At 38.2% G+C, this 15928-nt stretch overlaps 1 protein-coding gene across 5 annotated transcripts in view; it reads right to left on the bottom strand.

Annotated features, from left to right (window-relative positions):
• atg5 (ATG5 autophagy related 5 homolog (S. cerevisiae)) overlaps positions 1 to 15928 on the bottom strand; it is a 283848-nt gene that overhangs the window by 112425 nt on the left and 155495 nt on the right. For 4 of the 5 annotated variants that reach the window (XM_060849497.1, XM_060849505.1, XM_060849512.1 and 1 more), the window contains exon 8: positions 4272 to 7093. The exons of the other annotated variant lie outside the window; for it this stretch is intronic. In XM_060849497.1, the coding sequence (XP_060705480.1) occupies positions 6957 to 7093 (137 nt within the window). In that variant the 3' untranslated portion in view covers positions 4272 to 6956. Of the gene's footprint in view, positions 1 to 4271; positions 7094 to 15928 lie in introns of those variants that run through there. 5 annotated transcript variants of the gene reach the window in all.

Here is a 15928-nt window from a genome sequence, read left to right as displayed (position 1 = left end):
TCCGTAACTTCCTGAAAGTGGTAAAGGAGGCGTATGGCATGCTTGCCTTCATTGGTGAAAATTCTGGCAAATCGTATTGCAGCTGTACAAAATTTCAGTTAGGTCACATTTGGAATATGGCATGCAATTCTGGTTGCCACACGATAGGAAGGCTTGAGGACATAAAAGAGGTTTACCAGGATATTGTCTGGATTGGAGTGTAATAGCTATAAGGAGAGGTTGGACAAACTCTGATTGTTTTTGCTACAGCATCAGAGGCTGAGGGGGCAAACAGACAGAAGTATACAAAATTATGATGGGCATGGATAGTTGGAGTCTTTCTGTCAAAGTGGAAATGCCAAATATTCGAGGATATCGGTTTAAGGCAAGAGGAGGAAAGGTTTAAAGATGTCCGAGGCATGTTTCATTTAAAATAGAGCATAGTAGGTGCCTGAAACGTGTTGCCAAGGAAGGTGATCAAAGCAGATATGATAACATTTAAAGAAGTATTTACACAGACACATGGACAAGAAGGGAATCGAGGGATATAGACTATACACGGACAGATGGGATGAGTTTAGAATGCTACTATGGCTAGCACAGACACAGTGGCCTGAAGGACCTGTTCCTGCGCTCTACTGTTCTATAGTCTTTGAAGTGAGGCCAGCAGCGGAGTGACGTCACAAACTATATCATGATGTGAGTGCAGGGAAGCACAAGATTGACATTTCTCATCTTTAAAATAAGAGTCTTTAATTTGTGTTCAGAGCTCTCGTCCTTTTTCAGTCTTTCTCTCTTTAACAAGTTAAGATTGATATTGGTGTTCAAATAAAAATTACTTTCAAGATTAAAAAACGGTGATAACAGAGTAATTAATTAATAAGTGAATTGAATTATAGTGATAGTTAGATTAACGAGGTGTTCCTACTGCAGCATGTGGCCACTGCTGGGGATACATATGATCCACAGTAAACACATCGGTAATATTTGTAGCTCTAGGAACTTCAGATCATAGCTGTGGAGCTGGAATCTGAGCTGCAGGCGATGCCACAGCAAGGAATGGGATGGTTATCTAGGCACTTTGCTCCTGGAGAAAGTCATAACTCTCAGATTAGGTATTTTAAATTTGTAATTGCGGACAGGAGAATACAGGTGAGGTAGGTCGGGAATCCAGGGAATAGCATTTGAGGAGCCACAGTCTCTGCAATTATCTAACAGTTAGGTGATTCTTTCATACTATGTGGGCGAGACTGGGCGCTGCAAAGAGATTGAGTGAACTGACTACAGCATCTTAGTACAGAAAGTCATTCAAGTGGGTGAAGTCAATAGAAATGTAGTAGTGGTAGGAGACAATATAATTACGGAATAGAAACATTTCCCTGTAGCCGTGAATGAATCCTGGAGACTGTGGTGCCTCATGGCTGGAGAGAAACTTGGATAACGAGAGGGGTCTACTTATCATCATCCAAATTGTTGACAATGATATTGATAGGAGTTAAAAGGAGGCTCTACTGAAAGATTTTGAACCATTAGGAACTAAATTAAAAAGCACAACCTCCAAGGTAATAATCTTAGAATTATCAGCTGGCCATAGGCAGACTGGCATACGGTAAATAAAATCAAAGAGTTAAATTTGTTGCTCAAAGTTTGGTTTGGGTAGAATGGGTTTCAGCTCATGGAGTACTGGCACCAGTGCTGGGGTAAAAGGGAGCTGTTCTTGCAGGATGGGCTGCAGTTGAATTAAGCTGGAAACTGTATTCTGGTGAATAACTAAAGCTGTGGAGAGGGCATTAAACTCAATGAGGGTGAGAAAGGTTCTGGATAGGGGATTTACAAGCATACAAAGCAACAGGATATGGCAGCAGTGCTAGACAGCGATTTAGATAATCAGAATAGAATGGGATGGGACTAAGTCTACATTGAGAAAAACAGCAAATTTAACAAAAACTCATTCATCAGATGTGGGCATTGCTGGCTGGGCCAGACGTTATTTCTTGTTGCCCTTGACAAGGTGGTGAGCCACCTTCTTGAATTGCAGCAATTCATGCATTGTAGGTTGACCCACACTGCAGATTTTACCATTCTTAATAAGGCATAATCAATGTTTTTAAAATGGAAATATTTATAGCATTTGAAACAAAATAAATTAATTAATTAATGATGTTAAAGGGTATGGTCTTACTGCCATTCCAGATACATGGTTACAAGAATATCAAAGCTGAGAACTGAAAGGGATATATTACATTTTGAAAGCACAGGCAGAGGGGAAAGAGCAGTGGAGCAGCTTTGCTAGGACAAGATTGAATAACCTCAATAGCAAATCCGAGGTCATGCAAGAAAGACAGCAACACGTCGATTGGGAAAATCAAATTGGTAAAGGTAGCGATGAGGATGAATTCATAAAAAGAGTACTCATGACATTTTCTAGAGCAACATATGATGAATCTAACAAAGCATCAGGCTATTTTCAATCAGTTAATGAGGCTGGATGAATAAAGAACTGTAATAGCATCATGTTGACTAGAATTGTCCAAAAACATGCATCTGATAACCTAGCAATAGAAAATATATCACTAATCACAAAGTAGTAACCAGGATCATTCAGGTGTTAAAAGTTTCATTACTAAGGAAAAATTAAGGTGTTTGGGATTATTTACTTTAGACAGATAGATTGTTATCCCATTAAAATTACAAAGCGGATTGATAGGGGCTCTTGTGGTGCAGTGGCAATGTTCCTATCTCTGGGCCAGAAGGCCTGGATTCAAGTGCCATCTGCTCCACTTATGTTCACCATACTTTTGAACTGATCAATTAGAAATATCTATTAAAGGTGAAAGCAGTAAAAGAGTCAAAATGATACAGAAGTTAATATTAGGAATGTGGAGGAAAAGTCAATAGGATAAGCTCTTGGAGGACATAATATAAACAAGCTCAAGAGACAACTGCATACATTTCTAGAAACAAAACAAATTGAGAAAAAGACTTAGACGTTTAAGATGATTTATGAAACAGAACAGACTAGTTTGTCATGTTTACCTGCATAACAATAGTGACAGCACTTCAAAAGTATTCCATCAGTTATAAAATGCTCTGGGGTGTCCCCAGCATATAAAGCATTCTAAAAATTAGTCAGCTTTCCTCAAGGTCTTAGTGACCTTTGTCTACGCATAAATATTCTGAATCATTTTGCTTTTATATTATCCCAATAGGCTTGTCAATGTCATTTCTGCAAATAATTTAATCATACAAACCCAAGTAGTTCTTCTATCATTTAAGCTAAGTAGGGAAGAAATGTATGGTTTCTGATCATATCTTTCTCTAACAAGAGACACAATCACTTGCAGTGACAAATCAATATGGGTGTTGTAGTTATGCAACAGTTGTCACCTCCCTAGATTTTGAACTATAGCATTTGAGCAACTAAAATAGCTTTTGATAGCCACATTACTTTCAATTTTGCTCTTTGCAATCTTCTGGAATACTATAGACCACTGCATTGGAACTGGCTATCTTTGTACTTGAGTGAGGATCCTGAACCATTAAAGATAAGGCATATTAGCAACCTATTATATATATTCATTCAATGTCAACATTTATTGCCCATACCTAATTGTTCTTGAAAGGATGGTTGCTTTCTGTAACTAGTTCAGTCCTTGGGATCAAGCTAAATTTACAATGTCATTGAGGAAGGTGGTTCAAAGTTTTAAGTAAGCAGTGAAGAAACAGTAATATAGTTCCAAGTCATAATGATCTCAGACTGGAAGAGGAACTGACTAGTGGTTATGTTCCTGTCACCTCCTGCCCTTGGATTTCCAGGCAGTAGGGGTCACAGGTTTGAAAGTTGCTATCAAAGAAGTTCTGTTGAAGTGCTGCAGGTATCTGATAAATTCAACTTCTGGTAGGTGTAGAGGTCAGGATTTTTACAGCATAGCTTGTGTGAACTAGCAGATAGAACTTAACAGCAATCTGGTAATCCTGCATATTGTACAATACTATTTTGTAAAGGCCAATTTTCAAACAAACAGTCAAAATAAGCCTGTACATAATATTTAACCAAGTGGCAACACAATTTTGCACAAACTTAATTTTAGTAGGCGAGGAAAATTTTGGGGTGATTATAAAGTTACACATCTTGTAAGTACTTAGCATTTACAAAAGACTGCTCAGTGCAGCACCATGAAATTTAAAATTTGAATTTGAAATCCAAATACTATCCTACCTAATGGTATTGAAAGTATATTCCAAAAATATGAGAAAAAAAACCCAGGAAAAATGTGAAGTAAAATGCCAGGATTGCTGTTTTTTTTATTATCAAAAGAACTAGTCTCATTGCATAATTAAAACAAATAACAAGATTACTTAAGTATCACAAGTATTGCATTACATTATTTGGACAAATGTACAAGGTATTAGAAGAAAGTTTTCACCAGTTGAATCTGTACAATAGGTGGAACAAACATCTACCAACCTGAACCTTGACCAATACCACAAAGCAACAAAATAATGCCTTAAGAATTTTCTGTATGGCAACCACAAAGGGGCAGTGATCATACATCAAGCTATTTTCCATTAATAAAAGATTTCACTACATAAAAAGTTGGGTTGTTTATTTTCATTCAACACATTAAACCTTTAAAATAACCCTTAATACAATCATTATACCATGTCAAATTTAAAAAGTATGTTGATGCCACCCACCTTCCTGCTACAAAAAAAACCTATGAAATGCTACATTGCAGATGATAACTCTCATCATAGTAGCTCTTCTTCCAAGGACACCAATAGCATGCATACCTGAAAGAAGACAGAAGCCATTCATTTAGCACTGGTAAACTAAGTAAAAGTTTACAACTTCGTTAAAAGGCCATTTGCGAGAGGCTTACTATATATTATGAAAGTGAGCACCTTCATTGCCTGGTTGAATAGTGAACCACAAAAGTGAAAAATAAGAAACATGTAAGAAAGCACTTGGTCTAAATCACGTGCAGCACTCCCAAATTGCTATGTTTTACAAAGATTTCAGAGTTTCTTTATTTTCAGAATAAACAGCTATCTCGCCACCAGTGGTAAGTTTTAATTCTAACTTCATTTGTTGAACGGTCACTTGGATCTGCAAATTAGGAATTTTCCATACTTATGAAACAGCATAGCTAACACTAAACATTCATGGATACTAGTAAATACAGAGAAATGCATTATTACTTGTAAATGGTTCAACTCAATTACAGAATCAATGAGGGTGATCTTTTATAAGGAAACTTCTGGAAATTTGTCCACTACCACTGCTCCCCACTTCCCCCCCACCCCCAAAAAAAGTCTGGCAAGTATAATCAAATTATTTATTGCACATAGTTTTGGAATAAACTGCATTTCTAAATGCCAGATTTTCCTCCTGTTTATAGTCACAATTTCCTATATGCAAAGTGTGCACACAATAAGCTAGAACCAAAGGCATCAGCATTTCAACTTAAAGCAAAAGGATATTTTCTAAAGACCAGAGTTTTATTTAATAATTAGTACTGTGAAAGTATTTCTGTCCTTGAATGTGAGACTCCTGATTTGGTAATACAGAGAAACCTCGATTATCTGAAGGACGCGGGCGGGGAGTATATCATTCAGTTAATCGAATGCTGGATAACATAATTTAGCCAAGCATTGGGATCTTGTGATCTTTCCAGAAAATCAAATTCGGATGATCAAATGCCAGATAATTGAGGTTCCTCTATAATCATTCTGTATTTCCTTCTTGTGCACCCCAATATTTTCTTTTAGCCACAATGTTGAATGCAGCTCTGGGAAACAAATTTGGTTCCATTATAATTACAGACTGCAATTTCCAAAACTGCTGTTAAGAGCAACCCAAACCCACTAACTGCATGCCCCATAAGAAGTAAGGGTATTCAACAAACAAGGAATCTAGATTAGAGGATATTTCACAGTCATCTGCATGATGAATTATTGACTTTGAGACTTTTATTTAGAGGGACAAAAGGATGCCTAAAACACATGATTCTGAAAACTTGGAGTGTTAAGTACTTATTGAAGTGCAAATAACTTGCTTAAAATGTCTTACAACTGAAATAAAAGTTTTACATTCTCGTTATTTATTAAGTTACGAAACAAATGCCAGATGAATATATTTAAAAATACCAAATTGAGTCTAATTCAGTATCTTGAATGTAAACAACTGTATTAAGCAAAAATGTTTGATTAAGGTTTGGGAATCATTTAATGGATAAAAATGTGTCAAGGTTTTAATACATCAAGCCCAATAACTGGAATAACACAGCAGCGAAAGGAGACAAGAGACCAGGAGAGAGAAAGTGGGGGACACAGAAAGGGAAAGTGAAAAATTGGGAAGGAAGGAAACAGAGATAGAAAGTGAAAAGAGAGGAGGGTGAATGCATAAAGGGGAGAGAGTGGAGTAGGCACAGAAGAAAGATATAAGAGTGAGGAGCAAAAGAGAGACACAGAGATAGAGACTGAACAATTTCTGTATAATGCTTTCCAGCATCATTGCAAAGAATGCTACTTGTTTTCCTGTGAGCCATTACAATCCTTTGGAAAGTACAAACATTTTTCTTTCCATTCTCTCATTCTTCAATATGGTCATGGTCACTTTTGGAAATACCCCCGGTTATTTGTTAATCAGAAGGACAATATAAGCACTACATGTTTCCACTGCTTGGTGCCTTAGCAAATATCATGTTTACCATTTTACTAGAAAATGATAGAAGTGGTCTTGAGAAGTTTTCATGCTGCAAGTGAGGTTTTATGACGACAGCAGAATTACAGTAGTGATGAAAACTAGGACCAGCCCCTTATCAGGTTGTGAGATCTCTTCCTGTTTGGCTTGCAGCAGTGAGTATTTCTGGTCAAGTTGCTTCTGACAAGTTCTGTAGAAGTGGAAGATAGAACTGTTCTGGCAAGTCCAGCAGTGGTTTGCTTTTCTTTCCTGTTCAGAGTTGTCTGCTTCCTCAGTCTCTAGGTAAAGGAATGATACTAATGTGCAGAAAATTGTCTGGGTAGCTCAGATGTTCACTGAGCCATTGTACTGGTGTTTCCAGCATTGGTTCAATTCCGTGAATCACTACTTGATACTGTTTCTCCATATCTAGTTCAAGTATAAACAAAACAGAGTTATATAAAATATTCACAGTTCAGTGGAAATGTCTAATCTTACAAAAACACCGAACAGCTTCTGTTTTATAGCCAAACTAATGCACCATCACAGTTGTTTAGACATTTCAGTGCTTATGGCAAGTCCCGATGTCATACACTTTTAATTTAAGGATAAGATACATTTCTGAATGCATCAAATTAAAAAAACATTAGGATTGTTGGTAATACACATTATTACAAGTTAATTTGCAGAGTATTGCATGTAAAAATAAGTACATCTTAGTTAGGGTCTTAACCATATCACTTCCTACCCTAGTCCTAGCGTTGCCCAGTTTTTATTACTTTATGAACTCCTTATAAAGTGGGGAATTCATAAAATGTTCCATGGTACTCAATAGATTCATTTTAAAATTGTAGTTTCTGCAAAATCAGGTCTTAAATGGGAATTTGATTTAAAACAGGGAGGTTATATAGCTGTGCCAAGTAATGTTAAGAGGTGTGTCCACGCATGAGTAAAAATTCTAACATGCAAGAACAATTGGACATGCCAATCTTTTCAATTCAATTAAATCACAATGAAATGACCTGTATTTAGGTGATGAAAGAAGAACTGGAACCTCAAATATTCTATTGCTTAAATGTGGAAAGTTAAATCAAAGCTAAGAGCACAGTACTGCAGGACAACTACAGCAGTTGAGATTTGAAAAGTTGCTTTAACTTTACATTTTCATGTTAGTGGAAAATTAAAAACTGAATACCAGACAAGCCTTATAGCTGAGTTGAAAGTCTGGACAGTTTTGTGTAGGTTCTGACAAATGCTTAAACTTTATTCTACTCATCAGTAAAAATCTATTTAATTGAATCCATCTACATGAAAAACCACAGGCTGACGTCTATAGCCCATACATCACGGAGAAAGATTTTACCATGGCAATTGCAGTAATAGCCAGTGGGTCAGGTCAAAGCGGATTAACCAAGCCAGGATACACCAAAGGGAGACATCAAACACACATTTTAAAAGGGTAATTAATCTTGAAAGAAAACTTGGCCTAATGCTTCCTGGTGAATGAGATCTCAATCTTACAAGCAATACATGATGTAGCAGTAAAACAAACATATACACATGGGGATAAGTGCTTTCATCCTGTGATAGTGAACAAACAGTTTTGTTTATCATAAAAACACAAATCCATAAAGGAGTACACATTAAGCAAATTTGTATCAAATTTTATAGGGATAGTCAAAGTGCAGACCTGCAGAAAGAATTGATTAAAAATAAATCAAATGTCACTTTCTCTTTTCTTCTCTACTTCAGTCTTTCAAAAGGTCAAACTTTTTGAATACACTGTTTTTCCAGATGTCTTTTAGGTTTCAATTGAATCAGCAACGGACAATTCTGATGTGACCATCTTCCTTGTGTTATGTATTGCGGTCATGACACCAAAGAGAAAAATAAGGCTATCTGGATCTTTGATCAGCACTTATGTTATCAGGTTGAGCTGGTTGCCAATTCTGATTTCGCTAGGAGAAAGTGAGGACTGCAGATGCTGGAGGTCAGAGTCGAGTGTGTGGTGCTAGAACAGCAAGGCAGGTTAGGCAACATCAGAGGAGCAGGAGAATCAACGTTTTGGGCAAAATGTCTATTCTCTCCAGCTCCTCAGATGCTGCCTGACCTCCTGTGCTTTTCCAGCATCACACTCTTTACTCTGATTTTGTGTTTGGAAGAAAACTTGTAAAAACACCTGCCCAAGACATTGTCCTCAGTTTGCACATGGGATCACAGAAGGCTATTCAACTACATAGAATATCGTAACAAAGCCTGGTGATCCTATACTCTCATCTGTCATTTATGTAAGCTGGGCCACTATACACCACCTAAGTAATCCTTTGCTAATCTGGAAAACGAATTGCTCAATTCTAATACCACCAACTTCGCAAAAAACAGTTTATTCACTACAGACTTTAAGAACTAAAATGTGGAACTTTCCCGGTCTACATGACTCATATCATCACTGCCTTAATAAGTTGGCCCATGAAACTCTCTAAATGCTCTTGTACAGACAAAAAAAAAGTGTATTTGAAATCTACTGTACCTTGGAACAATTGCCTGTTGAGATGGAGTTGCAAGGAATGATTTGGACACAAGATAAAATGAAGACACTTTTTGATGAGATGGATAGAGATAGAAGGTAAAGTACTTGATTTGTGTAATGGTTACTAAATATTACAAAATATATCCTGTTTCAAGTATGCAATAATCTTGGAGCCATATCCAGATATCATTTAGTTATCAACTGCTCTGTACGTTTTCATTATTGGTAACTGCAGAAAATTATTTCAGACATCAAGGACAGGCAGAGAATGCATATACTAATTACAGCACTTTTTAAAGAAGCTTTTAAGACTGATGTCACTTATGTTCGAACTGCCACATTTACTCAATGAAGATAAAGCCTACGTAGAATTGGCAAATCAGGGCAAGAGTTGAGACAGATAAGCTAAACAATAAAATGGGAAATGAAGGTCAGAGAATGACAGGAAAGGATAGGGAGTTTAAAACAAACTCCAGAGATGTATAATTACATCTCTGAACAGGTTAATTAGAAAATATCTATAGGGCATTGTTGAGATCACTTCTCAAACACATCTCAAATACCTTGGTAGTTTTGGTCACCTTTTTTTAAAGGAAGGATTTAGTTCTGTTGGAGGTAATTCAGAGAGGTTTATTAGACCAACATCTAAAAGAGTAGGTTGTCTTGATGAAAAACAGGTCAGGCTGGGCTTCTTTTTACTGGAGTTTTAAGGAATAAGGTGTGACTTGAATAAAGTATTCAAGGTCTTCATAAATTGAATGTAGACATGATTCTTCCTCTTGTGAGTGAATCCAGAACAAAAAGATATTGTGTAAAAATTAGGGATCACCTTATTAGGACAGCGAAGAGGGTTTTTTTAATATATTGAGACACTCTGGAGCACTCACTTTCAGAAGGCAGTGGAGGTGGATTATTGAATTTTTTCTTAAGATGGAAAGAGATTGATTCTCTTGCCTCACAATAATCTAAGGTATTTGGGAACTTGAAGGACCTTACTTTGATGTTAGCATGTTTTCACATTGAACGTGAGGTATCAAAATATTTATCTGCATTTAACACAGATTCATATAGAACATAGAACATAGAAAAATACAGCGCAGTACAGGCCCTTCGGCCCTCGATGTTGCGCCGACCAAAGTCTACCTAACCTACACTAGCTCAATAACCTCCATATGCTTATCCAATGCCCGCTTAAATGACCATAAAGAGGGAGAGTTCACCACTGCTACTGGCAGGGCATTCCATGAACTCACAACCCTCTGAGTAAAGAATCTACCCCTAACATCTGTCCTATACCTACCACCCCTTAATTCAAAGCTGTGTCCCCTAGTAACAGCTGATTCGTGTTGGATGAAAATATTAGCCACAGACAGGCTGAAGGGAGCCAGCTAGTTAAGTAAAACATAAAATTAAGATGATTTATTGGGATGATCCTTTGGGAATTATCTACCCACCATTGAGGTTAGGCTGACTGACTTTTAATGACTCAATCTGTCATTGGCTCCCATTTTAAAGGAAGGTATATTATCAGTTCTCCAGATGACTGACACCACACCTACAGCCAGAGAGGATTGGAAAATTATGGTGAAAGCTTCCACGATTTCATCCCCTACTTTTCTTAACATTTCATTAGCATTCATCTACACCTGTTTTACTCATTTTCAAAGAGTTTTCCTCTCTTTGTTCACCTCCCTCAATATCTCACATCCCTGCTTCTCAACTAAAATATCCCCTTGCTTTGTCAAGAAGGATGCAAAGTATTAATTAATAATGATGGCCAATTATTTTTCCTCCCACAGAGGTGTCTCTCTTTCTCCTCCACACAGAAGATAGCTTTTTGGTTTCTAATGGGCTTTACTTTCTCCTTAGCTATTGTCTTGCTCCTAATGCATTTCAAGTCATCATTTTTCATGATTTTGCTTGCCCACATTTTTCGTGTTCTTTCTTTGTTTCCTTAATATTCTTCTTTTATTATCACTACTGCACTTTGTACAACTTTCCAGGATTTCTGCACAATTGAGGTCTTGGCATCTGCTCAATTCCTGGCACATTTTAGTTTGACATGCAGACGATCAATTAAAGCATTAACTGGAGAAGAACCACTGTCCTCACTGTCAATGATAGCGTAGCCTAGCACATCAGTGCAAAAGGCAAGGTTAAAGCAACTGCAGCCACCTTTAACCAAAATCGCTGAGTGGATGATCCATCTCAGCTTCTTCCTGAGGTCCCCAGCATTACAGATGCCAGCCTTCAGCCAATTCAATTCAGAACATGTAATCTGAAGAATATTACAAAGCATATAGCAAAGATTATGCCTTGACAATATCTCAGTTGAAGTACTGAAGTTCTTCAATAAGCCATGCCGCTTGGCACTGTTCTAATATAGCTATTCTGTCCGCCACGGAACAGTAACGACTGTATGTATCATCTATATGATATGCTGCAGCAACTCACCAAGGTTCCTTCAACGGCACCTTCTAAACACTCAACTTCTACCACCTAAACGAAATTTAGCAGGTAGGTGAAGTAGTAGTGGGTGATCATATGCAGTTAAATTTAGCATTACTGTGGAAAGGAATAAATGTAGAACAGCAATAAAAGTACTATTTTGGGGAAAGAAAAACTTTACCAAGTTAAAGCTACTTTAAGGAAAGTTAGTAACAAATCAGTGGGAGGCATTCAAAAGCATGATTCTACAGACACACAGTGTAAACATGTATCCGGAAAGAAACACTCAGCTTTGCCAAATCTAGAATTCCCTGTGGACATCCATAAGTACATAGGTCAAAATAAAACTGAAAAAAAAATTGAGTTTATGTATCTCAAAAAAAGCTTACAGAAGTTTAGAATGTACATGGGAAGGAGGAAAAGAGAAACAGTAAATGCAACGATTGATTAAGGATAGTCAACATGGCTTTGGGAAATCATGTCCCACGAGCTTGAGTGAGTTCTTTGAAGTATAACAGAGAGGACTGATGAGGGCAGAGTGGTGCACGTGATCTAGACGGACTTCAGAAAGGTGTTCAACAAGGTTCCTCATGGTAGACTATATGCAAGTTCAAATCTCACCGAATAAAGGGACAACTAGTTGTTTGAATACAGAACTGGCTCGAAGATAGAAGACAGTGGTGGCGGTGTGTTGTTTTTCAGACTGGAGGCCTGTGACCATTGGAGTGCCACGAGGATTGCTGCTGGGTCCACTGCTTTTCATTGTTTTTATTAATGTTTGGGATGTGAACAAAGGAAGTACGATTAGTAAGTTTGGAGATGACACCAAAGTTCCGAATGAAGGGCTCATGCCCGAAACGTCGATATTCCTGCTCCTCGGATGCTGTCTGACCTGCTCTGCTTTTCCAGCACAACACTCCCGGCTCTGAGCTCCAGCATCTGCAGTCCTCACTTAAAGTTGGATGTGTAATGGTCAGTGAAGAAGGTTACCTCACAGTACGATAAGATCTTGATCAGATGGGCCGAGGTGTGGCAGATGGAGTTTAATTTAGTTAAATGTGAGATGTGGCATTTTGGAAAGGCAAACCTTAGGCATGATATACATTGAATGGTAAGGTCCTGAGGAGTGCTACTGACCAGAGAGACCTTGGAGTGCAGGTTCAAAGTTCCTTGAAAATTGAGTCGCAGGTAGATAGGATAGTGAAGGCAGTGTTTGATATACTTGCTTTTATTGGTCATGCATCAGGTTTAGGAATTGGGAAGTCATGTTGTGGTTGTAGAAGACATTGGTTAGGCCTGTAATGGAACACTGCCTGCAGTTCTGGTCTCTCTCTTATAAGAAGGATGTTGTGAAACTTGAAAGAATTCAGAAAAGATTCACAGGAACGCTGCCAGGGCTGGAGGGTTTGAGCTACACGGAGAGGCTGAATAGACTAGAGCTATTTTCCCTGGAGCATCAGAGACTGAGGGGTGACCTTATAGAGGTTTATAAAATCATGAGGGGCATGGATAGGGTAAAGAGACAAGATCCTTTCCCCAGGGTGGGGGAGTCCAAAACTAGAGGGCATGGGTTTCAAGTAAGAGGGGAAAGATATAAAAGGGACCTAAGGGGCAACTTTTTCCACACGCAGGGTGGTGTATGTTGCCTGAGGAAGTGGTAAAGCTGGTACAATTACAACATTTAAAAGAAATCTGGAAGAGTATACAAGTAGGAAGGATTGAGGGGAATATGGGACAAATGTTGTCAAATGGGACTAGATTTATTTAGGAAACCTGGTTGGCATGGACAAATTAAACTGAACAGTCTGTTTCCATGTTATATATCTACATGACAGCAAAGACAGGATACAAAAATATTTTGGCTGGTGAAATTAAGGAAAATCCAAAGCTCTTTGTTAAGTACATTAAGAGCAAAGTATGACTAAACAAGAGGCCTACCACAGATATACAAGGTAACTTGTGCATGAATGTAGAAGACGTGGGCAGAGTTCTAAATTAGAATTTTGTCTCTGTCTTCACAAAGGCTAGAGATAATGCAGATAAAAAGGAGGAGTGTGAAATATTAGAGAAGCACAATGAGAAGAGAAGTACTGGAGGGACTGATCTCCTTGAAGTTGGATAGATCACAAAGGCTTGACAAATTACATTCCAGGCTACTGAAGAAAGTCAGTGAGGAAATAGGAAGTGACAAAAAAATTTATAAGGGCAGAGGGAGACGTTGGTTACTTGGACTTAAGTAACGCTTTTGATAAGGTTCCGTACGATAGACTAATTAGTAAAGTTAGATCACAGGGATTCAGGGTGAGGTTGCCAATTGGCCACAAAATTGAGTTTACGGTAAGAGACAGAGGGTGGTGGTGGTGGAGGGTTGTTTTTTCAAGACTTGAGGCATGTGACCAGTGGTGTTGTACAAGGATCAGTACTGTGTCTTCTTTTATTTGTCATTTATAGAAATAATTTGGATGAGAATACAGGAGGCACGGTTATTAAGTTTACAGATGACACCAAAATTGGTGGTGTAACGGACAGCAAAGATGGTTAACTAAGATTACAAAGAGATCTTGATCAATTGGGTCAATGGGCTAAGGAGTGTCAGATGGAGTTTAATTTAGATAAATCTGAGGTGTTGCAGGGGAAGCCTTATATAACTAATGGCAGAGCCCTGGGTAGTGTTGCAGAACAGAGAGTTCTAGGGATTCAGATACATAATTCTTTGAAATTTGTGTCACAGGTAGACAGGGTAGTTAAGAAGATATTTAGCATGCTTGCCTTCATTGCTTAGAGTTTTAAGTATATGATATGGGACATCATGTAAATCATATTGCCATGGAGGAGTTCTTTTCTGCAGTACTATTCCAGTTCTGGTCGTCCAGTTATAGTAAGGTTACAATTAAACTGTGGAGGGTTCAAAAAATATTTACTAGGATGATGCCGGGAATGGAGGGTTTGAGTTATGGAGATAGACTAGGACATTTTCCATTGGAGCATAGAAGGTTGAAGGGTGACCTTAGAAATGTTTATAAAATCATGAGGCACGGATAAGGTGACTAGCAAAGGTCTTTTCCCTAAGGTAGAGGACTTCAAATCTAGGGGCATATTTTTAAGGTGAGAGGAGAAAGATTTAAAAAGGACAAGAAGTCAACTTTTTTTTAAAACACAGAGAGTGAATAGTGTGTGGAATGAACTGCCAGAGGAAGTGACAGGTGCAGGTACAGCTACACTTAAAAGACATTTGGATAAGTACATAAATAGCACAGGTTTAGAGGAACATGGGCGAAATGCAGGGAGGTGGGACTCATTTAGTTTGGGAATATGGTTGGCGTGGACAAGTTGGACCAAAGGGTCTGTTTCCAGGCTGTATGACTTTAAGAAATAGGTGTTCACAGGACCATTTTCCAATCTTTCCAAGGTACAGGGAGTTACCGGATACCAATGTGGCCAATAAATTAATTTATCTAATAGCTTAGATTAGATTAGATTAGATTCCCTACAGTATGGAAACAGGGTCTTCGGCCCAAGAAGTCCACACTGACCCTCTGAAGAGTAACCCATCCAGACCCATTCCCCTACGCCCAATATTTACCCCTAAATAATGCACCTCTCACTACGGACAATTTAGCCTGGCCAATTCATCTGACCTGCACATCTTTGGACTGTGGAAGGAAACTGGAGCACCCGGAGGAAACCCACGCAGGCACGAGGAGAATGTGCAAACTCCACACAGCCTGAGACGGGAACTGAACCCGGGTCTCTGACGCTGTGAGGCATCAGTGTTAACCACTGTGCCGCCTGCAAATAAATAAAAATTACAACTTTATTTAATAAACAAGTATACATTGATTTTTAGCAAAAAAACTAACTTATTCAATAAATATGTAAAGCCGATTAACATAGTTTGAATTCTATAGTACATTTACTCTTCTAAACAACAGATGCAGGGGGAGGTCTTAAATGAATATTTCTCATCTGTATTTACAAAGGAGAAAAACACTGTAGCCAGGGATTTCAGTTGGGATGATAAAGTCCAAAACATGTTAAAATTATTGAGGAGGAGATATTAGATGCTTTAGCAGGCATAAAGGTGGCTAAGTCCCCAGGGCTTGATGAGGTGTATCCCAGCCTGCTAGAGGAGGCAAGAGAGGAGACTGTTGTGCCCTGGCAGAGAATTTAACACATTGCTGACCACAGGTTAAAGGGTCAGATGAGTGGAGGATAACTAATACGGTTCTTTTGTTCAAGAAGAACAGCAGAGATAGGCCAGCTAATTATGGATGAGTTGGTCTGAT

Source organism: Hemiscyllium ocellatum, chromosome 3 (assembly GCF_020745735.1).
Source record: "Hemiscyllium ocellatum isolate sHemOce1 chromosome 3, sHemOce1.pat.X.cur, whole genome shotgun sequence".
Classification (NCBI taxonomy): Eukaryota; Metazoa; Chordata; class Chondrichthyes; order Orectolobiformes; family Hemiscylliidae; genus Hemiscyllium; species Hemiscyllium ocellatum.
Note: the sequence above shows the minus strand (reverse complement) of the source record. Positions and strands in the feature narration are given on the sequence as shown.